The 24,207-nt window shown below is 45.2% G+C and overlaps 1 protein-coding gene across 2 annotated transcripts in view; it reads right to left on the bottom strand.

Moving 5' to 3' along the window:
* Positions 1-24,207, bottom strand: part of LOC126213604 (mucin-1-like) — a 329,890-nt gene that overhangs the window by 117,105 nt on the left and 188,578 nt on the right. For both annotated transcript variants that reach the window (XM_049941458.1, XM_049941459.1), the window contains exons 3-5: positions 22,778-23,064; positions 16,102-16,337; positions 6,473-6,720 (exon numbers count right to left, since the gene is read on the bottom strand). In XM_049941458.1, coding sequence (XP_049797415.1) covers positions 6,473-6,720; positions 16,102-16,337; positions 22,778-23,064 — 771 coding nt within the window. The remainder of the gene's footprint in view (positions 1-6,472; positions 6,721-16,101; positions 16,338-22,777; positions 23,065-24,207) is intronic.

Below are 24,207 nucleotides of genomic sequence, written 5' to 3'. Positions count from 1 at the left end.
CTGCATACGACCGAGGCACACAGGGCCAACACCCGGCATCATCGTGTGGGGAGCGATCTCCTACACTGGCCGTACACCACTGGTGATCGTCGAGGGGACACTGAATAGTGCACGGTACATCCAAACCGTCATCGAACCCATCGTTCTACCATTCCTAGACCGGCAAGGGAACTTGCTGTTCCAACAGGACAATGCACGTCCGCATGTATCGCGTGCCACCCAACGTGCTCTAGAAGGTGTAAGTCAACTACCCTGGCCAGCAAGATCTCCGGATCTGTCCCCCATTGAGCATGTTTGGGACTGGATGAAGCGTCGTCTCACGCGGTCTGCACGTCCAGCACGAACGCTGGTCCAACTGAGGCGCCAGGTGGAAGTGGCATGGCAAGCCGTTCCACAGGACTACATCCAGCATCTCTACGATCGTCTCCATGGGAGAATAGCAGCCTGCATTGCTGCGAAAGGTGGATATACACTGTACTAGTGCCGACATTGTGCATGCTCTGTTGCCTGTGTCTATGTGCCTGTGGTTCTGTCAGTGTGATCATGTGATGTATCTGACCCCAGGAATGTGTCAATAAAGTTTCCCCTTCCTGGGACAATGAATTCAAGGTGTTCTTATTTCAATTTCCAGGAGTGTAGTTTAGACAAGAAGAGAATAGAAGTCTTCGAAATGCGGTGCTACGGAAGAATGCTGAAGATTAGATGGGTAGATCACATAACTAATGATCAGGTATTGAATAGAATTGGGGAGAAGAGGAGTTTGTGGCACAACTTGACTAGAAGAAGGGATCGGTTAGTAGGACATGTTCTGAGGCATCAAGGGATCAGCAATTTAGTACTGGAGGGCAGCGTGGAGGGTAAAAATCGTAGAGGGAGACCAAGAGATGAATACACTAAGCAGATTCAGAAGGATGTAGGCTGCAGTAGGTACTGGGAGATGAAGAAGCTTGCACAGGATAGAGTAGCATGGAGAGCTGCATCAAACCAGTCTCAGGACTAAAGACCACAACAACAACAACAACAATAATAAAATAAATTTTAAGAATTTTAATAAATTTTTTTCGGAACGAATTATGGCTCTTCCTAAAGAAGAACGAGTGGAGTTGGTCCTCTTAAACATCCGAGGAAGACGCTCGTATGGCATCGCAAAATTGCGGGAGAATTGAACTTCAAAAATGGTTCAAATGGCTCTGAGCACTATGGGACTCAACTGCTGAGGTCATAAGTCCCCTAGAACTTAGAACTACTTAAACCTAACTAACCTAAGGACAACACACACATCCATGCCCGAGGCAGGATTCGAACCTGCGACCGTAGCGGTCACGCGGTTCCAGACTGTAGCGCCAGAACCGCTCGGCCACCAGCGGCCGGCAATTGAACTTCGATAGATTCATCGTCACCTAGTCGTTTTACCGGCGTTGGGAAATTAAAAAAATACTGGCAGTTTTACATTCTGGAAGAGAACTCTGGGGACTGCATTCTGGCTCTGGGGTACCCAGAGGCCACTGGCATGGGCCTCGATTGGCCGCTACAATTTTCGCATCTGAACAGATGAGAAAATTTATTTGTGGTGTTATACTAAACAGAAGGTGTACAGCAATGTCCTCAAAACAATTGCTGAGCTAAAAATAACCATTCAGGAGGTCATCGACAGTGTCGATGTTCCGATGCTTCAGCAGCTCTTGAGGAATTTCGTTATTCGTCTGCGCCACATCATCGCCAATGATGGCAGGCGTATCGAGCATGTCGTAGCCTAAATCCGAATATCTGTAGTGAGGTTTACATGTCGAATAAAGTGTGTGCACCCCGCAGTTTGTAACTAACTTATATTTTTTTCATATATAGGATGTGTCAAAATAATCATCGAATTTAAAGAAATGGTAACTATTACGTTATTTGAAATACGTGCTGTTGGAAAGAGCAAACTCTCGAATCTTAGTTGGTTCGCGCTAGGTAGCAGCAGTGTGTTATGTGCAGTTTCACAGGAGAAGGCGTATGGTCCATTTTTCTTCGCCGAGAACACTGTTACAGGAAGCACGTGTCTCGACATACTTGAGAACTTTCTTTTCCCACAGTTGGGGACTGATTCGAACGACTTCATTTACCAACCGGCATCTGGAAGTGCGGTAATTTTGAAATGGCTCTGAGCACTATGGGACTCAACATCTGTGGTCATCAGTCCCCTAGAACTTAGAACTACTTAAACCTAACTAACCTAAGGACATCACACACATCCATGCCCGAGGCAGGATTCGAACCTGCGACCCTAGCGGCCACGCGGTTCCAGACTGAAGCGCCTAGAACCGCACGGCCATACCGGCCGGCTGTAATTTTTAAATCAAAGGATGACTGAACGATGGATCGGTCGCACTGGACCAAATGATTCAGCCTTACATTACTGGCCTCCAACGTCACCGGACCTGAATGTATGTGATTACTTCTTGTGGGGGTTTGTAAAATGTTTGTGTGCCTCCGTTACCAACAACAATGAATGAATTGAGACATCGCGTAACAGCAGCTGTGGAAGCTGTAACTCAAGACATGCCCGCTGCAGTGTGGGAACAATATGAATACCGCATTTACATTGCCGTGCATCTCAAGGGGACATATTGAACACCTATGATAAGGTATGAGAAAAGACTTTTTGAGTTTCCTATTCGTCAAAAAAGAATATTCATTGTATATGTTTGTTAGTTTCAGAAATATAAACGTGCCCAATCAAATAATTCTCTTTGATACACCCTCTCTCGCCGGCCGGTGTGGCCGTGCGGTTCTAGGCACTTGTCTTGAACCGCGTGACCGCTACGGTCGCAGGTTCGAATCCTGCCTCGGGCATGGATGTGTGTGATGTCCTTAGGTTGGTTAGGTTTCAGTAGTTCTAAGTTCTAGGGGACTGATGACCACAGATGTTAAGTCCCTTAGTGCTCAGAGCCAATTGAACCAACTGATACACCCTCTAGTTCAATAATTCAATTTTACTGTAATAGTCGTGTGTAAACAAAGTCTATTAGAAAATGGTTCAGATGGCTCTGAGCACTATGGGATTCAACATCTGAGGTCATCAGTCCCTTAGAACTTAGAACTGCTTAATCCTAAGGACATCACACACAACCATGCCCGAGGCAGGATTCGAACCTGCGACCGTAGCAGCGCCCAGAAACGCTGGGCCACCGCTGCCGGCAAAGTCCATTAGAGTTCAATAAACTAATTCTGAAAACCGACAATGCTTATTGTTATTGGTTCCTTGTTTAAGCGGCAGTGGTTGTTGACTGTGCAGAGTGCTTGCAAGGTTGTAGGGGGGGGGGGGGGGGGACGTGTAGAGTGGAGATTAGGACTGTTGATGTTTTTAAAAACATCGACACTTAGAAAAATATCAAAATCCGACCTCGATATGTCGAAAAAATGCATCAACACATCGACGGGGAAAATATCGATGTACCGACGTGTAAAAATATCGGTTGCACATTGTAAATACACTGCCTGTTTTAGAGCCGTATATTTGAGTATTGATTCATTATTAGATATACTGTACATCAAGAAGCTAGCAGCCTGATAATCCCGGTAGATCAAGAATTGAAAGGAAAGCGATGCACGTTCTGGCTTGGCCGTAACCAAATCTCTAACAACGGTATTACTGCATGTCAGTGGCGCAATCAAAGCGACAGTTGGGTCTGTCGTTCGGTTTCATCACATATCGGATTTGTCCGAAACAGTTCATGTCGACTTCCTGTTTTTTTTTTTTTTTTGTTTTTTTTTTCCAATCTCCAGCGATCTAGCAGTTGTAATGTCAAAATTGCGTGGGGACGCTAAACGTTGTAGTTTCTGTTGGTAGCGCCGAACGCCAATTACGTCAGCATTTCCACTCACACGTCTCCGCCCTACCGCGTAGACGAATCTCTTCATTTAGATTTTTGTTCATCATGTTCATCAACTGTTTTTGAAAAATGTCGATATGAAGAAATAGCACGTTGGTGTGCTATTTCTCCACATCGCAAATCTTGTTATTCCACTGCCACCTCCAAGGGCAATAGGACCTACACTTGCTATACACAGTCAGAGAGCAGGACTGGACGTGATGAAAGCTCGCCAAGTAGTAAGACTCGTCCACGCAGTGTGTCCCCAGCTCGTGGTCTAGGGGCTAGCTAGCGTTGCTGCCTCTGGATCACAGGGTCGCGGGTTCTATTCGCGGCCAGGTTGGGAATTTTCTCTGCCTGGGGACTGGGTATTTATCATCATCATCATTCGTGACAGTTACTAGATTGGACTGAGTTAACAATTTGTAAAAATTGGGACTTTGCATGGGCGCTGCTGACCACGTGGTTGAGCACTCCACAAATTAAACATTATCATCCACACAGTCAAAGTAAAAATGATGTTCTACTACAATTTCAAAAGAACAACTTCAAATATTTATCGAAAATTGCGAAAAAAGTATAATATATAAAATAAATACATCGGCACTTGAGATTGCCATTTCGAGATTTATATATCACCGGTATTTATCGATAGCTGAAGATGAAATGGGAGATACGATACTGCGTGAAGAGTATGACAGAGCACTGAAAGACCTGAGTCGGAACAAGGCCCTGGGAGTAGACAATATTCCATTAGAACTACCGACACCCTTGGGAGAGCCAGTCCTGACAAAACTCTACCATTTGGTGAGCAAGATGTATGAGACAGGCGAAATACCCTCAGACTTCTAGAAGAATATAATAATTCCAATACCAAAGAAAGCAGGTGTTGACAGATGTGAATATTATCGAATTATCAGTTTAATAAGTCACAGCTGCAAAATACTAACGCAAATTCTTTACAGACGAATGGAAAAAGTGGTAAAAGACGACCTCGGCGAAGATCAGTTTGGATTCCGTAGAAATGTTGGAACACGTGAGGCAATACTGACCCTACGACTTATCTTAGAAAATAGATTAAGGAAAGGCAAACCTACGTTTTTACCATTTGTAGACTTAGAGAAAGCCTTTGACAATGTTGACTGGAATACTCTCTTTCAAATTCTGAAGGCGGCAGGGGTAAAATACAGGGAGTGAAAGGCTATTTGCAATTTGTATACAGAAACCAGATGGCAGTTATAACAGTCGAGGGGCATGAAAGGGAAGCAGTGGTTGGGAAGGGAGTGAGACAGGGTTGTAGCCTCTCCCCGAAGTTATTCAGTGTGTATATTGAGCAAGCTGTTAAGGAAACAAAATAAATATTCGGAGTAGGTATTAAATTCCATGGAGAAGAAATAAAAACTTTGAGGTTCGCTGATGACATTGTAATTCTGTCAGAGACAGCAAAGGACCTGGAAGAGCAGCTGAACGGAATGGACAGTGTCTTGAAAGGAGCATATAAGATGGACATCAACAAAAGCAAAACGAGGATACTAGAATGTAGTCGAATTAAGTCGGGTGATGCTGAGGGAATCAGATTAGGAAATGAGACACTTAAAATAGTAAAGGAGTTTTTGTATTTTGGCAGCAAAGTAACTGATGATGGTCGAAGTAGAGATAATATAAAATGTAGACTGCCAATGGCAAGGGAAGCGTTTCTGAAGAGAAATTTGTTCAAATCGAGTATAGATTTCAGTGTCAGGAAGTCGTTCCTGAAAGTATTTGTATGGAGTGTAGCCATCTATGGAAGTGAAACATGGACGATAACTAGTTTGGACAAGAAGAGAATAGAAGCTTTCGAAATGTGGTGCTACAGAAGAATGCTGAAGATTAGATGGGTAGATCACATAACTAATGAGGAGGTATTGAATCGAATTGGGGAGAAGAGAAGTTTGTGGTACAACTTGACTAGAAGAAGGGATCGGTTGGTAGGACGTGTTCTGAGGCATCGAGGGATCACCAATTTAGTCTTGGAGGGCAGCGTGGAGGGTAAAAATCGTAGAGGGAGAAATGCTGAAGATTAGATGGGTAGATCACATAACTAATGAGGAAGTATTGAATAGGATTGGGGAGAAGAGAAGTTTGTGGTACAACTTGACTAGAAGAAGGGATCGGTTGGTAGGACGTGTTCTGAGTCATCGAGGGATCACCAATTTAGTCTTGGAGGGCAGCGTGGAGGGTAAAAATCGTAGAGGGAGACCAACAGATGAATACACTAAGCAGATTCAGAAGGATGTAGGTTGCAGTAGATACTGGGAGATTAAGCAGCTTGCACAGGATAGGGTAGCATGGAGAGCTGCATCAAACCAGCCTCAGGACTGAAGACCACAACAACAACAACATATATCGATAACTTTTGGAAGAAAAGTCGATACATCGGTATTTCGGTATTTTATGGTAGGGATAAAGGGACGTGACCTTGAGCCACAAGGCCAGAGTGTAAAGAGTGTGCAGTGTTGTAAGAAATCGCATTAGAGAGAAAGCAGCAGGAGGAATTCTTAATGATGTTTTTTTTCGAGAATTGTTAAGTGCTTCCCTGAGAAGGGGCTCGCCCTTGACCTTGAGGGGGCGCCACTCACCCTTCTTGACCTCGACGCGCGTCTGCGGCCCCGACCCGGCGGCCGCCGTCTCCAGGCTGAGGTCGGCGTCTTTGAGCCCCACGACGCGCGGGGGCGGCGGCCGCGGCTTGGCCACCGAGTTCACCGGCACCATGTCGAACGGCGGGGGCGGCGTCAGCGGCAGGCCGGGGGCGGGCGTCGTCTGCTGCTGCTGTTGTTGTTGCTGTTCCTGCTGCTGCTGCTGCTGTTGTTGCTGCTGCTGCTCGCCACTGCACGGAAGTTACCGACACGTCTTTATCGATGTTTCAATTAATTAATAATATACACAGTACTATCTTTAAGTAAAACTAAACAGTCCAGCCACTTTAAGGTGGTCACCGCACATTTCTCACATGACACTGAAAGCTTCGGATTGAGGCTGCCAGGTGGATGCAGTATTTCCAGATTTTTGGAAAGCATTTGACTCAGTGCCACAGTGACGCCTGTGGGTAGTGGTAAAAATAATCAGAGTGACATAAGCTTCACATAGAACATTTATCACGAGTAGTGTATTGAAACTTTAGATTCCTCAGTGATATATAAAGATTCCATCAACTACTACACTGAAGCGCCAAAGAAACTGCTGAAGGCTTGCGTATTCAAATACAAGGACATGTAAACAGACAGAAGACGGCGCTGCGGTCGGCAACGCCTGTATGAGGCAACAAGTGTCTGGCGCACTTGTTAGGCCAGTCGGTGTGGCCGAGCGGTTCTAGGCGCTTCAGTCTGGAACCGCGCGACCGTTACGGTCGCAGGTTCGAATCCTGCCTCGGGGATGGATGTGTGTGATGTACTTAGGTTAGTTAGGTTTAAGTAGTTCAGCTGTTCAGCTGTTAAGTCCCATAGTGCTCAGAGCCATTTGAGCCATTTTGAGCACTTTTTAGATCGGTTACTGCTGCTACAATGGCAGGTTATCAAGATTTAAGTGAGTCTGAATGTGGTGTTATAGTCGGTGCACGAGCGACGGACACAGAGTGGCTCAAATGGCTCTGAGCACTGTGGTACTTAACATCTGAGGTCATGTCCCCTAGAACTTAGAACTACATAAACCTAACTAACTCAAACGACATCACACACATCCATGCCCGAGGCAGGATTCGAACCTGCGACCGTAGCGGTCGCGCGGTTCCAGACTGAAGCGCCTAGAACCGCTCGGCCACACGGGCCGACGACACAGAATGTCCGAGGTAGCGATGAAGTGGGGATTTTCCCGTGCGACCGTTTCACGAGTGCACCTTGTATATCAGGAATGCGGTAAAACATCAGTTCTTCGACATCGCTGCGGCCGGAAAACGATCCTGCAAGAATGGGATCAACGATGGTTGAAGAGAATCGTTCAACGTGACGGGAGGACAGCCCTCGCTAATATTGCTGCAGATTTCAGTGCTGGGCCATCAAGTGACAGCGTGAGAACCATTAAACGAAACATCACATATATGGGCTGTCGGAGCCGAAGGCCAACTCGTGTACCCTTGGTGACTCCACGACACAAAGCTTTACGCCACGCCTGGGCCCATCAACACTGAAATTGGACTGTTGATGACAGGAAACATGTTGACTGGTCGGACGAGTCTCGTTTCAAATTGTATCGAGCGGATGGACGTGTACGGTTATGGAGACAACCTCATGAATCCATGAACCCTGCATGTTAGAAGGGGCCGGCCGGTGTGGCCGAGCGGTTCTAGGCGCTTCAGTCTGAAACCGCGCGACCGCTACGGTCGCAGGTTCGAATACTGCCTCGGGCATGGATGTGTGTGATGTCCATAGGTTAGTCAGGTTTACGTGGTTCTAAGATCTAGGGGACTGATGACCTCAGATGTTAAGTCCCATAGTGCTCAGAGCCATTTGAACCTTTTTTTTTCTTGTTAGCAGGGGACTGCTCAAGCTGGTGAAGGCTCTATAATGGTGTAGGGCGTGTGCATTTGTGGTGATATGGGGCCCCTGATACGTCTAGATACGACTCTGACAGGTGATAGGTACGTAAGCATCCCATCTGATCACCTGCATCTATTCATGTCCACTGTGCATTCCAAAGGACGTGGGCAATTCCAGCAGGACAATACGACAGCCCACTCGTCCACAATTGCTATAGAGTGGCTCCACGAACACTCCTTTGAGATTAAACACTTCCGCTGACCACCAAAGTCCCCGTACATCAACATTATTGAGCATATCTGGGATACCTTGCAACGTGCTGTTGAGGAGTGATTTCCACCCCTTCGCACTCTTAAGGATTTCTGTACAACCCTGCAGGATTCATAATGTCAGTTCCATCCACCACTACTTCACACATTAGTAGAGTCCATGCTACGTCGTGCTACAGCACTTCTGCGTGCTCGCGGGTCCTTACACGGAATTAGGCAGCTGTACCAGTTTCTTTGGCTCTTCAGAGTATAAAGATACAACGACATAGTGTATAAAGCAAAGACGCCATGCTATCTGTCTCTAATCGCTTGTCTTGTTGCTCAGTTCTTGTCTTGTCTTGGCACTCGTGGCTCTTTATGCCACTCCATGTATAGAGTCTTGCTACCTATTCGTGTATGTTGAATTACCGCTAAATAATAATTATCAGTGTTGAATTTTATAAGTTTGTTCTTGCTGTGGAACGGAAACCTTTTCCTCCCCGAACCATTTATACGTAAACGTGCCCACTGTTTTGTACGGGTGGAAGCTCGTGTGGTATTTTAAGTTTAATCCCCCAAAGTAGCTCAAAATTAGTTTTCTTTCATTTCTCGAGCTGTACCTGCAATTTAATGTTATTTGTGGAGTCCGATTTTCAGTTAACCTACCACGGTTATCTTTGATTTCTGAAAATTTATCTTTACGTAATACAACACTAAGTCCGTAGCTCGTGGTCATGCGGTAGCGTTCTCGCTTCCCGCGCCCGGGTTCCCGGGTTCGATTCCCGGCGGGGTCAGGGATTTTCTCTGCCCCGTGATGACTGGGTGTTGTGTGATGTCCTTAGGTTAGTTAGGTTTAAGTAGTTCTAAATTCTAGGGGACTGATGACCGTCGATGTTAAGTCCCATAGTGCTCAGAGCCATTTGAATCATACAACACTAGCAGAAGCTTGCATTAAATTTGGCTTGAGCATTAGGAAGTAGTATTTCAGAATTAAATGAAGATTCAATTTATTTTAAGTCAGAAGGAAAAATATTTAATACCCATGCTGGAGAAGCTTTGCGTAGCAGTGGAATATATCTGTCATCTCAGAATAATAATTCCTTACATCACGGTATTTTTACTTTACGTAAAAGATACATTTGAAGTGCAATTTCCATTATTAAATGTAGGGAGAGAAGTTCATGATAATAAAAGGAATTTGTTCTTGCTTTGCCAATAATTGTTTAGGGAGATACTTTCTCAGTTTCCTATAATAAACACTCGGTACCACACCTACCCCTATTCTCACAACTACGATCATATGGGGTATCAAGTGAAATTTGTGACTGGATTGAGGACTTTTTGGTAGGGAGGACGCAGGATGTTGTCTTGGGTGGAGAGCCATCGTCAGATGTAGAAGTAACTTCGGGTTTGCCCCAGGAAAGTGTGTTGGGACCCTTGCTATTCATGTTGTATATTAATGACCTTGCAGACAGTATTAATTGCAACCTCTTTTTGCAGATAATGCAGTTATCTATAATGAGTACTGTCTTAAAGAAGCTGCATACATATTCAGTCAGATCTTGATAAGATTTTGAACTGGTGCAAACATTGGCAACTTGCTTTAAACGTTCATAAATGTAAAATTGTGCCCTTCACAAAACTACAATACGTAGTATCCTATGACTATAATATCAATGACTTACTGTTGGAATCGGCCAACTCAAATACCTGCGTTTAACACTTTCTAGGGATATTGTCGTCGCTAAACCAAATGGTAGACTGTGGTTTACTGATAGAATACTGGGGAAGTGCAATCAGTCTACAAAGAAGGTTGCATACAGATGACTCAAACCACCGGTTCTACAGTATTGCTCAAGTATGTAGGACGCACACAAATAGGACAAAAGGGAGCTATCGAAAAAAAAATTGTTGAAATGGCTCTGAGCACTATGCGACTTAACTTCTGAGGTCATCAGTCGCCTAGAACATAGAACAAATTAAACTTAACCAACCTAAGGACATCACACACATCCATGCCCGAGGCAGGATTCGAACCTGCGACCGTAGCGGTCGCTCGGCACCAGACTGTAGCGCCTAGAACCGCACGGCCACTCAGGCCGGCGAACGAATACAGAGAAGGGCAGTACAGTCACAGGTTCGTCTGGCCCATGGAAAAGTCTCATGGAGATGCTGAAAGAACTGAACTGAAAGACTTGAAACTTCCTGGCAGATTAGAACTGTGTGCTGGACCGACACTCGAACTCACCTTTGCCGAGCACTTGCCCGCGAAAGGCAAACATCCCGATTTCGAGTCTCGGTCCGGCACACAGTTTTAATCTGCCAGGAAGTTTCATATCAGCGCACACTCCGCTGCAGAGTGAAAATTTCACCCTCGAAGACATTTGCTTTGAACATACTATGACCCATCACGTATCACTCACATAGGGATCATAAGGGTAAGATCCATACGTGGATGGAACAAGAACAAATCCTAATATATGGTGCTATGGGACGTACCCTCTGCCATGCACCTCACAGTTTATTGGAGAGTATAGATGTAGGTATGTTCATATTCTTCAGTGTGCAATAACCACTAACAGACAGCAGCAGAGGGTATATTAACCTTGTCGGGGGACGCGGAAAACAGTCCAGTTGTAATTCGGGAACGGAACGATTTGTCCAAAATCCAAAAATGCACTACCATTGGCTTTTGGGCTAAGGGTGGATACGTTTCCGGAACCACTAAATTTGTACACTCGGTTACAGTACACCGTGTCTGGCAGACTGGTACCGCCCAAAACTGGCGCCGGAGTAACCATTGTGTACCACGGGCCACGGACGGCAGGGATGACCGATGGCTACGGAAATGTGGGCGGGCTAACAGACGTGCAGCTGTTGAGCAACTGATCACTCAGAGGAACCGAGGGGCTACAGGAGTGTCTCCTCCATGACAGTTCAACGAACATTGCTGCGTATAGGCCTCTGCAGTGGGCACCTGGTTCATCCACCCATGCTAACTGCCGTTCATCAGTGACTGTCTCCTCTATGACAATTCAATGAATATTGCTGTGTATGGGCCTCTGCAGTGGGCACCTGGTTCATCCACCCATGCTAACTGCCGTTCATCAGTGACTAAGGCTGTCTCCTCTATGACAGTTCAATGAATATTGCTGTGTATGGGTCTCTGCATTGGGCACCTGGTTCATCTACCCATGCTAACTGCCGTTCATCGGTGACTAAGGCTGTCTCCTCTATGACAGTTCAATGAATATTGCTGTGTATGGGTCTCTGCAGTGGGCACCTGGTTCATCCACCCATGCTAACTGCCGTTCATCGGTGACTAAGGCTGTCTCCTCTATGACAGTTCAATGAATATTGCTGAGTATGGGCCTCTGCAGTGGGCACCTGGTTCATCCACCTTTGCTAACTGCCGTTCATCAGTGACCAAGGCTGTCTCCTTTATGACAATTCAATGAATATTGCTGTGTATGGGTCTCTGCAGTGGGCACCTGGTTCATCCACCCATGCTGCCGTTCATCGGTGACTAAGGCTGTCTCCTCTATGACAGTTCAATGAATATTGCTGTGTATGGGCCTCTGCAGAGGGCACCTGGTTCATCTACCCATGCTAACTGCCATTCATCTAAGGCTGTCTCCTATATGACAGTTCAACGACCATTGCTGAGTATGGGCCTCTGCAGTGGGCACCTGGTTCATCCACCCATGCTAACTGCCGTTCTTCAGTGTCTAAGGCTGTCTCCTCTATGACAGTTCAATGAATATTGCTGTGTATGGGCCTCTGCAGTGGGCACCTGGTTCATCTACCCATGCTAACTGCCATTCATCGGTGACTAAGGCTGTCTCCTATATGACAGTTCAACGACCATTGCTGAGTATGGGCCTCTGCAGTGAGCACCTGGTTCATCCACCCATGCAAACTGCCGTTCATCAGTGACTAAGGCTGTCTCCTCTATGACAGTTCAATGAATATTGCTGTGTATGGGCCTCTGCAGAGGGCACCTGGTTCATCTACCCATGCTAACTGCCATTCATCTAAGGCTGTCTCCTATATGACAGTTCAACGACCATTGCTGAGTATGGGCCTCTGCAGTGGGCACCTGGTTCATCCACCCATGCTAACTGCCGTTCTTCAGTGTCTAAGGCTGTCTCCTCTATGACAGTTCAATGAATATTGCTGTGTATGGGCCTCTGCAGTGGGCACCTGGTTCATCTACCCATGCTAACTGCCATTCATCGGTGACTAAGGCTGTCTCCTATATGACAGTTCAACGACCATTGCTGAGTATGGGCCTCTGCAGTGAGCACCTGGTTCATCCACCCATGCAAACTGCCGTTCATCAGTGACTAAGGCTGTCTCCTCTATGACAGTTCAATGAATATTGCTGTGTATGGGCCTCTGCAATGGGAACCTGGTTCATCCACCCATGCTAATTGCCATTCATCGGTGACTAAGGCTGTCTCCTCTATGACAGTTCAACGAATATTGCTGTGTATGGGCCTCTGCAGTGGGCATCTGGTTCATCCATCCATGCATCTATGCTAAATGCTGTTCATCGGCGACTAAGGCTGTCTCCTCTATAACAGTTCAATGAATATTGCTGTGTATGGGCCTCTGCAGTGGGCACCTGTTTCATCCACCAATGCTAACTGCCATTCATCGGTGACAAAGGCTGTCTCCTCTATGACAGTTAAACGAACATTTGCTTCATATGGGCCGCTGCAGAGGGCAACTGGTTCATCCACCCATGCTAACTGCCATTCTTCGGTGACTAAGGCTGTCTCCTCTATGTCAGTTCAACGAACATTGCTGCGTATGGGCCTCTGCAGTTCGCACCTGGTTCATCCACCCATGCTAACTGCCGTTGATCGGTGACTAAGACTGTCTCCTCTATGACAGTTCAACAAACATTGCTGCGTATGGGTCTCTGCAGTGGGCAACCGGTTCATCCACCCATGCTAAATGCCATTCTTCGGCGACCAAGACTGGAGTTTACATGCCAATACCACACTGGACTTCCACTGAGTGGCGACAAGTGGCCTTTGCAGAAGAATCACATTTTACATTCAATTGGACAGATGCAAACTCCCTGCAACGATCATTGGAAGGGTCCAGGCTGGTGGAGGGGTATCATGTTCTGGAGAAGGTATTAGTGGCATTTGCCAGGTGACCTCATCAGTATTCTGGAAGGCACAATACACCAACTCAAGTATGCATCCACTGTGGGGGACCATGTGCATCCAGTTAGTTTTTCCTTGGCTTGATGGCACCTACCAACAGGACAATGCACACAGCTTAAAGAGCACCAGGATGAGTTTACAGTACTCCCCCCCCCCCCACCATTTACTCACATTTAAACCCAATTGAGAAGGTGCGTTCATGCCATGGATCCTCAGCAGAGAAACCAAGCATGGCTCTACATCCCTATTGGTACCCTCCAGAACCTCATTCACTCCCTTCCTACGTGTCTAGTAGCGGCCGGCGTTGCAAAAGGTGGCTGTTCCGGAATTTCGCAGGTGGTGACATTAGTGTGATTGGACAGTGTGGTTGTCGGGAGCGATATCCTTTGACCTCCTGCTTCAGTTGAAATCCACCAATCGCTTGAAAAGTTGTTTCTAAAAAAAGTGTGGAGATAAAAACCCTAGCAATACCAATGCAGTTTCAGTAATGTGTGTTAGCAAGAGGAGAGGGGGGGGGGGGGGTCATAAGGTATTCTATGCCAAATCTAAAATTTAAAAAAAAATACAAATCCCATTAATTGTTGTTACCGTATTAACAACATACTTTTTAAAGCGGTGCTGATGTGTAAGTTAGGTCAAGAACCTGAAAATGTCTTTTGTCACACTCTTAGTACACTAGTGAGAGGAGGGGGAAGAGGTGTACTTTATGGACACCATAACAACAACTTAAAAACACAAATTTCGGCAATTGTTGTTCATTTTACTCACTCTTTTTATAGAGTTATTGATATGTAAGTAGGGTCCTGAACCTAAAAATACTGAAGATTTCATTGATTGTGCAAGGTCACCTCTACCACAAAGATTTAAATTTTGCATTGAGTATAACTGAAAATTTAAAAAAATTATTGAATCTGATAGTAAAAGCAATAAACATTTTTTGACTACATTATTTTCAAGAGGTGGGCGTAAAGGATACCCCCTTGCCCACCCAGCTTGCCGCGCAGTCAAGTGCTGCTTCCTGAGCGGAAAGGCGTGGCGGTCCCCGGCACGAATCCACCCGGCAGATTAGTGTCGAGGTCCGGTGTGCTGGCCAGCCTGTGGATGGTTTTTAAGGCGGTTTTCCTTCTACCGTGGCGAATGAGGGCTGGTTCCCTTATTCTGTCTCAGTTACACTATGTGGGTGATTGCTGCGCAAACAGTCTCCACATGTGTATACACCATAATTACTCCTCTATGCAAGCATCTGGGCTTACTCTCGTCTGGTATGGGATGTTCCTGGGGTGGTCTACTGGGGGCCAAACCGTGCAACAACCCTGGGTTCGGTGTGGGGCGGCGGTGGGGTGGGTGGACTGCTGTGGCCTGTTGTGGGGTTGTGAATGACTGAGGGCTACCGTGGGACGAAGTCTCTGCATCGTTTCTAGATCCCCGGTTCAATACACAATAAACACACAGCCCCCTCTTTCCTCCCACCCCTCCTTGGTATTGCAATTGTTAAGATGAGAAGTGTTGTCATATCAACCTTTGCAGGGTTGGAAGCTATCCTCAACAAAACACGCTATGTCACTTCGAAAAAGAGGTGATTAATACTTCCAACACTTGTTAGTAGTCCGCAGCTCGTGGTCGTGCGGTAGCGTTCTCGCTTCCCACACCCGGGTTCCCGGGTTCGATTCCCGGCAGCGTCAGGGATTTTCTCTGCCTCGTGATGACTGGGTGTTGTGTGCTGTCCTTAGGTTGGTTAGGTTTAAGTAGTTCCAAGTTCTAGGGGACTGATGACCATAGATGTTAAGTCCCATAGTGCTCAGAGCCATTTTTTTGAACTTGTTAGTAAAATGAGGCAATTTCTAAAAATGAAACCAAATTTAAAAACATTGGACACACAAAGAACACTGACAAAGTAAATACAAGAAAAAGGTCGACATAGGATGGATAATTTCACGCAATTCTGTGCAGTGGCCAAAAGTGACTGTTATGTTACATCAGAACTGGCTTTTATTACATACAATTTTAGGTTATAGTTAATAGTTTCCATCTTAAGCAGTTGATTTGGAGTAGATCGACTGGTCGCAGTTGATCTCATATTTATGAAAAGCGCTGCAACTTGATTTGAATTATATCATACAGTGTATATATCCATCATATAAGGTTAGGCTGGTGCTGCAGTGGAAGCCGGGGGAAGACTGGAAGACTACTGAGGCTGTCGGGTCACGCTGATAGAATGATACGGAAATGTGGGCAGGCCAGTCGAAAAGCAGTAGAGTACCAAAAGCCACCGTCAGGTCTGTGTAGTGGAACAGAGTAGTGGCGCTACCTGTGTTCTGGCAGCAGGATGCCCTTGAGCGGGGGCACGCCCCCCTCGCCGCGGGGGGCCACGCCTGCCACGGCGGCGGGCATCACCTCCACCTCGACCTCGGCGGGCTCCGGCCGGCGCCTGGAGGGCTTCTTGCTGGACACCGGGCTGGATGATGATGAGGAGGAGGACGTCGATGTGCTGGTCGACAGGGTCTTCTTCTTAGACATGATGCGCTTCTCGTCCACGCCCACTGGCTGCACAGATTAGAACAGCATCACGCGGTTACATTTCGAATTCACTTTACATCACTGATGTTACAACACTGACACTTGTAAGGTTTCTAACCTATTTTTTTTTCTATTCACGGACAGTAAAGAGAGCCTTATATTGTAAGTAGGCTGTTTAGGTTTTTATGTAAGTAGGCTGTTTAGGTTTTTTTTATTGGTAACGCCACCTCTGTATGAAAATCACTGGCTGTGCTGTGTGCAGTCTGTGGCTGCTTTGCATTGTTGTAATACTCGCCATTGTAGTGTTAGGCAGCTGGCTGTGAACAGCGCGTAGCGTTGCTCAGTTGGAGGTGAGCCGCCAGCAGTGGTGGATGTGGGGAGAGAGATGGCGGAGTTTTGAAATTTGTCTTGAACTGCTATATATATATATGATGATATCAAGGTAAATACATTGTTTGTTCTCTATTAATATCTTTCATTTGCTAACTATCCCTATCAGTAGTTAGTGCCTTCCATAGTTTGAATCTTTTATTTAGCTGGCAGTAGTGGCGCTAGCTGTATTGCAGTAGGGGGAGTAACCAAGATTTTTGTGAGGTAAGTGATTTGTGAAAAGTACAGGTTAATGTTAGCCACGGCCGTTCTCTTGTAGAGATTATTGAAAGTCAGATTGCATTGCGCCAAAAATATTGTGCGTCAGTTTAAGCACAGTCGTGTATAAATTTTTCTAAAGGGGAATTTTCAATATTTTAACTCGATGTGTCATATTTCACATTTGCCTACAAAACATTTTTCAAACAGTAGTTTTCGGTAGTCACTACACAAATGTTCTGCGTACAAGCAGTGCATTCTTTTGTTGCGAGTAGTACTGTCACTGCAGTAAGCATTCTAAGGTAAGCTAGAGAGAATGTTGGGTGTTGGCTGTGCTACCAATCACATAGAAATGGCTTGTAGAGCACACAGATAAAGATACAGATAAGGATGAATTATGATCCGTTAGAGGTTAACTGGACAGGTGAGGATTATGAGGTAATTTTATTGCTGCTCTGTTTGTGTGCACAATATTGTGATGTCTTGGAATAATGGAGGGTTTTAGTCCAAGTTTTCTTTATTGGTTTGTGTTAGTCAGATTCATTGTTGAGGCATGAGTGACTAAAATGTTATACTCACATGGCTTGCACTCAGTAGTAATAGATCTTACCACTCCTTTATCAAAGAAATCAATAACTTGGCAAAGCAATGTTTGTTATACAAAATAATTTTGGTAGAGATGATTGCAAGTCAGACAATGAGTTTCAGTTTCTGCAACATAGTTTTTTGAAGGTCAGTTTCCCTTCGATCATTTAGTAAGTTCAAATTCGAACATCATCGCCTCATAAGAGAATCATATTTTCTGATTGTGTGTGTCGCCACATTGCATGGACCAGAACACAGTTGTACAAAGCAAAACCAAAGCAGGATCTGTCTAGAATAGCTGCATGTCCTTGCATTGCACTTTCCTTTCCATTCAAATTGCTTGCTGCATGTTTTATGTTCATCACTTTGAGAAGTACCAAGTTTTCACAACCACAGGCAAGCCAAGAAAAATTGTTAGGGCGAGTTTTACATTACAGTCGGGTTACTGTCAGATCATTTGGTCAGCTTTGCTTTTCAGAATTCATCATCAGGTCAGTTTAGGTGGTGGTCACTTCAGATTTCACTTGATATGCAGACAATCTTATTCATGCACTGTTACATTTGGGAGTGTATTACTCAGCATTTGGTAATTTATTTAGACAATTTGCGCACGTAGATTCACATGACATGTTCATAGAAGCATTTGGGTGATTTATTCTTTCAAAATCTGAGTAGTAATTTATACAACATTTTCATTCTTGTTAACGCTGTGTATTGCAAGTCATTTGTTGCGATTTCACACATTGTAGCAATTCACTGTACTGCACCAATTGAATCCCAATGAACAGATAATTTAATATACAGTTACGTTTTCTAATCACTTTGGTAAAGTTAATTAAAAAGCATTTGTATAGTTTCAGTTTCGGAGACTCATTTTATCACATAACTTGTATTGTTCAGAACAAGACAGATATGCGAGTTATAAAGTACAGCATTTCAGTTTAGTCTAGCTTCAGTTCATAAAATTAAACAAATAGAAAACTTTCATGTAATCTATGCAAAGATTAATGTAGTGGGATTATTGCACTAGTTAATATGTATTCGCTATTGAATGTTGTTACGGGGTATATTTCTTTTGTAAGTCAAATGTGTAAAATAATTCTACAAATTCTACTGATTTATGTACAGTAAATCGATAGTCAGAATTGTAGCAGTTGGATAGACATATTACCTGCATATTTCAACATGTGAATGTGGAATGATCTAAATTATTGATATCCCCTCGAAAAAATTACAGACGATTTCGTAATACTACCTAGGGCCACCGCCACAGCCTATCATCACTTCAACACCTCCCGGCAGTGTAGAGAATCTCTAGGGCTGTATAGAGCGCTTCAGTCAGTAACTTTATTACAGTGATGCAATATATGTGTGAACTTTATGTCTGTTATCGTTATTCTGTGTCACGTAACCAATGTTAGGTACCTGTCCCTAATGCCAAAACAGTCCAAGTGACTGTCAAAATGAAGTTTAACTATTTGATTTTTGGCTAACATTAACAACTAAAGTGTTCAAAAACATCAGTTTAGTCATTATTAGTCTGCAGGACATTGCAGTACTTAATTGCTACACGTGATCATAAAGTCGAATAACTACAGAAAATACTTAGTTTAAATTCGCTTGATTTTGATTAAATAGTACAATGCGCGTTCAGTAAGTGATACAACAAATTCCTTTTCTCAGCCAATTTCGGTTGACACAATGCGGAAATTTCCAGAATGAGATTTTCACTCTGGAGCGGAGTGTGCGCTGATATGAAACTTCCTGGCAGATTAAAACTGTGTCCCGGACCGAGACTCGAACCCGGGACCTTTGCCTTTCGCAGGCAAGTGCTCTACCAACTGAGCTACCCAAGCACGACTCACGCCCTGTCCCCACAGCTTTACTTCTGCCAGTACCTCGTCTCCTACCTTCCAAACTTTACAGAAGCTCTCCTGCGAACCTTGCAGAACTAGCACTCCAGAAAGAAAGGATATTGCGGAGACATGGCTTAGCCACAGCCTGGGGGATTTTTCCAGAATGAGATTTTGACTCTGCAGCGGAATGTGCGCTGATATGAAACTTCCTGGCAGATTAAAACTGTGTGCCGGACCGAGACTGGAACTCGGGACATTTGCCTTTCGGGGGCAAGTGCTCTACCAACTGGTAGGAGACAAAGTACTGGCAGAAGTAAAGCTGCGTGGACGGGGCGTGAGTCGTGCTTGGGTAGCTCAGATGGTAGAGCACTTGCCCGTGAAAGGCAAAGGTCAGAAGTTCGAGTCTCGGTGCGGCACACAGTTTTAATCTGCCAGGAAGTTTCAATGTGGAAATTTATGTGGGACATCGTGGAATATTCGGGAAGTGAGATGCGAGGAATAACCAGTCCTCCAGCAGCGACAGCACTGCCCAAACCCGTGCTGTCTGCCTGCAGCAGAGCTGCTCAATTGCTGCTGTAGTTCTGGCTATTCCTCATGTCTTACTGTCTCTGTTAATGCATATCGATGAAAAAAATTTTGCACCAGTTGTTTTATGGATATGCATTAACAGAGGCAGTAAGGTGCAAGGAATAACCGGTACTGCAGCAGTGACAGCACAGCCCTGGCCCGCAATGATTGCGTGCAGCAGTGCTGCTCAGTTGCTGCTGGAGTTCCAGTTAATACTCGCCTCTGCAGGACATTGCAGTACTTAATTGCTACACGTGATCATAAAGTCGAATAACTACAGAAAATACTTAGTTTAAATTCGCTTGATTTTGATTAAATAGTACAGTAGTCTTATCGATATGCGTAAACAGAGGCAGTAAGAGGTGAGAAATAACCGGAACTCTAGCAGCAACTGAGCAGCGCTGCTGCATGCAAGCCGGCCCGAGTGGCCGAGCGGTTCTAGGTGCTACAGTCTGGAACCGCACGACTGCTACGGTCGCAGGTTCGAATGCTGCCTCGAGCATGGATGTGTGTGATGTACTTACATTAGTTAGGTTTAAGTAGTTCTTCGTTCTAGGGGACTGATGACCACAGCAGTTAAGTCCCATAGTACTCAGAGCCATTTTTTGCTGCATGCAGTCAGGATAGGCCACATCTGTCCTATAGCGGCTGGAGTACAGGTTATTTGTCACGCCTTACTGCCTCTGTTTACGCCTATCGATAAAACAACTTCTGCTCTAGATTAATATGTGACTACTCTATCGAACAGGCACACAAAATTGCTCTTCAAAAACAATTTTGTTTGTAATGGGAAACAAACCAACGCTGTCCATCGACACTCAGCGTCGCATGAAGGATGTGATGAGCACTATTCGTTTAAACGGACTCTACCAAAGATGGAATTGCAAACATCTGTCAGAACACCAGAGACAATGCATCTGATGATTCTTAGGCGGGGCGTCCATCATATATATCACTTAGATTAGGCATACAGCCTATGCAAGCAGAGTGACAACCTTGTAATAGTTTTATTATATATTTGATTCACAGGTGGCATTAGGTTAAAATAGTGTATGTGTAAATGACATAGGGGCTAAAGCTGTTAAAACGTCGCACATTAATATGGGACCGTACAGCCACATGGTGATGCAAACTTTTAGCAGCTTGCAACCACAGTTACTGATATATCTGGCGAATTCCAAACGAGGAAAAGCAAAAACATTAGTTAAACTTAGATAAATTATTCGTAAATAGTAGCTGGTTACACTGAAGATACAAATGTATAAACAGTTTCCTGTATTCAGCAATAAGAGAGTGAAGTCGTAAAACAACGTATGTCACACAAGTACAAACAGTAACGCACGTCACCCTTTCGATGTGTTGTCCCACATTAATGCGTGAAGTTTCTACAGCATTCAGTATTTACAGATGCGATTTGCAGAACTGAGAAATTTCTGTGGTGACTACTATATGGTATGTTGTCATGAAGCTCAACAAATGAGAATTGGTAGAGAGAATTTAGAAGCGACAGAGGAGTTTGCCTATTTCAGAAGCGGGATCACAAGGGACGGCAGAAACTGGAAAGAAACTAAGAGGAGAATACAGCAGGCTAAAATTGCATTCAACTTGGAAAACAATGTCACTCGTCAAGATGAATATCAGTCAGGAAATTGTTGTGTCCAGATGGAAGTACTTTTGTCTGGCCATACATGCAGGTTCTTTGACTGCTCTAGGAGAAGGCTAATCAAAGTAGATCATGTTAAATATTAGTTCACTTTATTACATAAAAGAATAACAGATTTACTTAACTTTGGCACACTTCTATGCCACAGGACTGCTTGTTACAATTGTCATTGACTCTGAAAGCATCACCTGATGCACAGATTAACAAACTGTTCTCTTGCAGTGCAAAATGCAATCTTGACTAAAGTGCAGGTTCATCAGAAATTTTAACTATGACTATGATGATGAGTGCTGTAGCTGGTGTCTCGAACTGGTGTGAGCTCTTCCTGTCTCAGCTCTATGTTGACCTCAGTGTGAGGGCACTGCAGTGCTGGGAGAGAGGTACGGTCTTCAGGAGTGCCACTCATATGTTGTTGCAGATTGCAGTGAGAATTGAATAATGTCTGTGATATCGAGTTTGGTATTGCAACGATCTCTCTGGATAATGCCACAGACATAATCAAATAGGTCGTGGGAGCAGTTGTTTGGAGTTTGGCATGATACAGGTATGAACCTGAGCAAGACGAAGAATCCTGAAGAAAATCCTAGCGTCTTGGCTGAAGACTTAGCCAACTGGGAACAACCAGGAGAGACCTAAAGGAGATCCCAGCATACTGACTGAAGACTCAGCCAACTGGGGTCTGAAGAAGGTCCCTGCAAGTAAACTAGACTTGGAGAAATGGCGACGTCCAGAAGAGTCCCAAAGAAGATCCCAACAAGTCAGCTGATGTCTGATCCAATTAGGGACTACCAGTAGAGAGCTAAAGAAGATCATAGCAAGTAGGCTGGAGACTAAGCCAACTGGGATCTGAAGAAGGTCCCTGTAAGTAAACTGTAGACTTGGAGAACTGGGGATGTCCAGAAGAGTCCCATAGAAGATCCCAACAAGTCGGCTGATGTCTGATCCCATCAGGGACTACCAGTAGAGAGCTAAAGAAGATCATAGCAAGTAGGCTGGAGACTACGCCAACTGAGGACAACGACAAGGGTCCTGATCAATATCTAAGCAGAGGGGTTGAAATGTCGATTACTGAAGCATTACTACCCAACTGATTTTACCTCTGATGACAACGGTTACAGAAGCAAGCAGGCACTTATAACCTAAATCGGACTGTATTGGCGAGGTCACTGGTACAACGGGATTTGGGACGGGGGGACAGCGCCAGTTACCTGCTCCTCTATGACCCCGATGTCGGCCTGCGGCCGCACGCTGACTTTCCTGGCCGGGGGCAGCGGCAGAGTGTCCTTCGGGTGGAGCAGCGCCCCCAGCAGGGCCTCGGCGGCTCGCAGCTGCTCGGGGTCGACGTCGACGTCTCGCTTGCTGGGCTGGGCGCGGGCCGAGCCTGCGCCAGCGCCGGGGCGGCTCTCCGCCCCCGCCACCTCCTGCTCCTCCAGCACCGCCTCCAGGTCGGAGGCGGCGCGCGACGCGTGCGGGCTCTGGTGGGAAGTCGCGAACTCTGCAACACATTGGCCACACACTGTAAGAAAAGTGGACATTGCTCACACTCGTTTTGGTGTAGAACACGAACCAGCACTTTAGTGCAGAATGCGATCCACTGAGACAGGCCTGGGTGTCGTATTCGCAATTTCTGAGCTCTGTAGCACTCACTGAGAAGCCAGAACCTGTCAGTAGCGTATTGATCCACATTTTGAACGCAAGATAGCAGCGATCCTGCGTGGCATGGACTCGACAAGTCTTTGCTAGATTTCCAGAGCTATGTGGCACAAGATTTTAGGCTTATTTCTATGCCACCAATGTTTGGTAAAGTTATTGAAAAGACTGTGAGGTACTGGATGGGTTAAACAAGAGGTTTCGAACGCTAGGCATTTTTTTCCATTTTACTATGGCGTTAGATTGTGTTGATCACAAAATATTGCTCCAGAAGTTGGACCATTATGGAATGCGGGGAGTAGCTCACAATTGGTTTACCTCTTGCTTTGACTACAGACAGCAAAAGATCATTATTCACAGTGTTGAAAATAGCTGTCGTATGGGGTCTGAGTGGGGTACAGTCAAGTGGGGGGTGCCCCAGGGATCAGTGTTAGGGCCTCTCCTGTTCCTTATTTATATAAATGATATGTCCTATAATATTACAGATAATTCTATGATATTTTTGTTTGCTGATGACACTAGCTTGGTAGTGAAGGTGTTCTGTGTAACGCTGGCTCTGTTTCAAACAGTGCACTTCATGACATAAGTTCATGGCTTGTAGAAAATAAACTATCACTAAATCACAGTAAGACTCAGTTTTTACAGTTTCTAACACCCAATTCAACAAAACCCAACGTTTTAAATTCACAGAATGGGCATATGATTAGTGCAACAGAACAGTTAAAGTTTCTAGGTGTTCAGATAGATAGTAAACTGTCGTGGAACGCCCACGTTCAGGATCTTGTTCAAAGACCTAATGCTGTCATTTTTACTATTCGAAAGGTATCTGATGTAGGTGATCGTTCTACATGAATGTTAGTCTAATTCGCTTATTTTCATTCGCTTATGTCATATGGTAGTCAACGGCCTTGCCGCAGTGGATACACCGGTTCCAGCGCGATCACCGAAGTTAAGCGCTGTCGGGCGTGGTCGGCACTTGGGTGGGTGA

The sequence above is a fragment of the Schistocerca nitens genome, chromosome 11 (genome assembly GCF_023898315.1).
Source record: "Schistocerca nitens isolate TAMUIC-IGC-003100 chromosome 11, iqSchNite1.1, whole genome shotgun sequence".
Classification (NCBI taxonomy): Eukaryota; Metazoa; Arthropoda; class Insecta; order Orthoptera; family Acrididae; genus Schistocerca; species Schistocerca nitens.
Note: the sequence above shows the minus strand (reverse complement) of the source record. Positions and strands in the feature narration are given on the sequence as shown.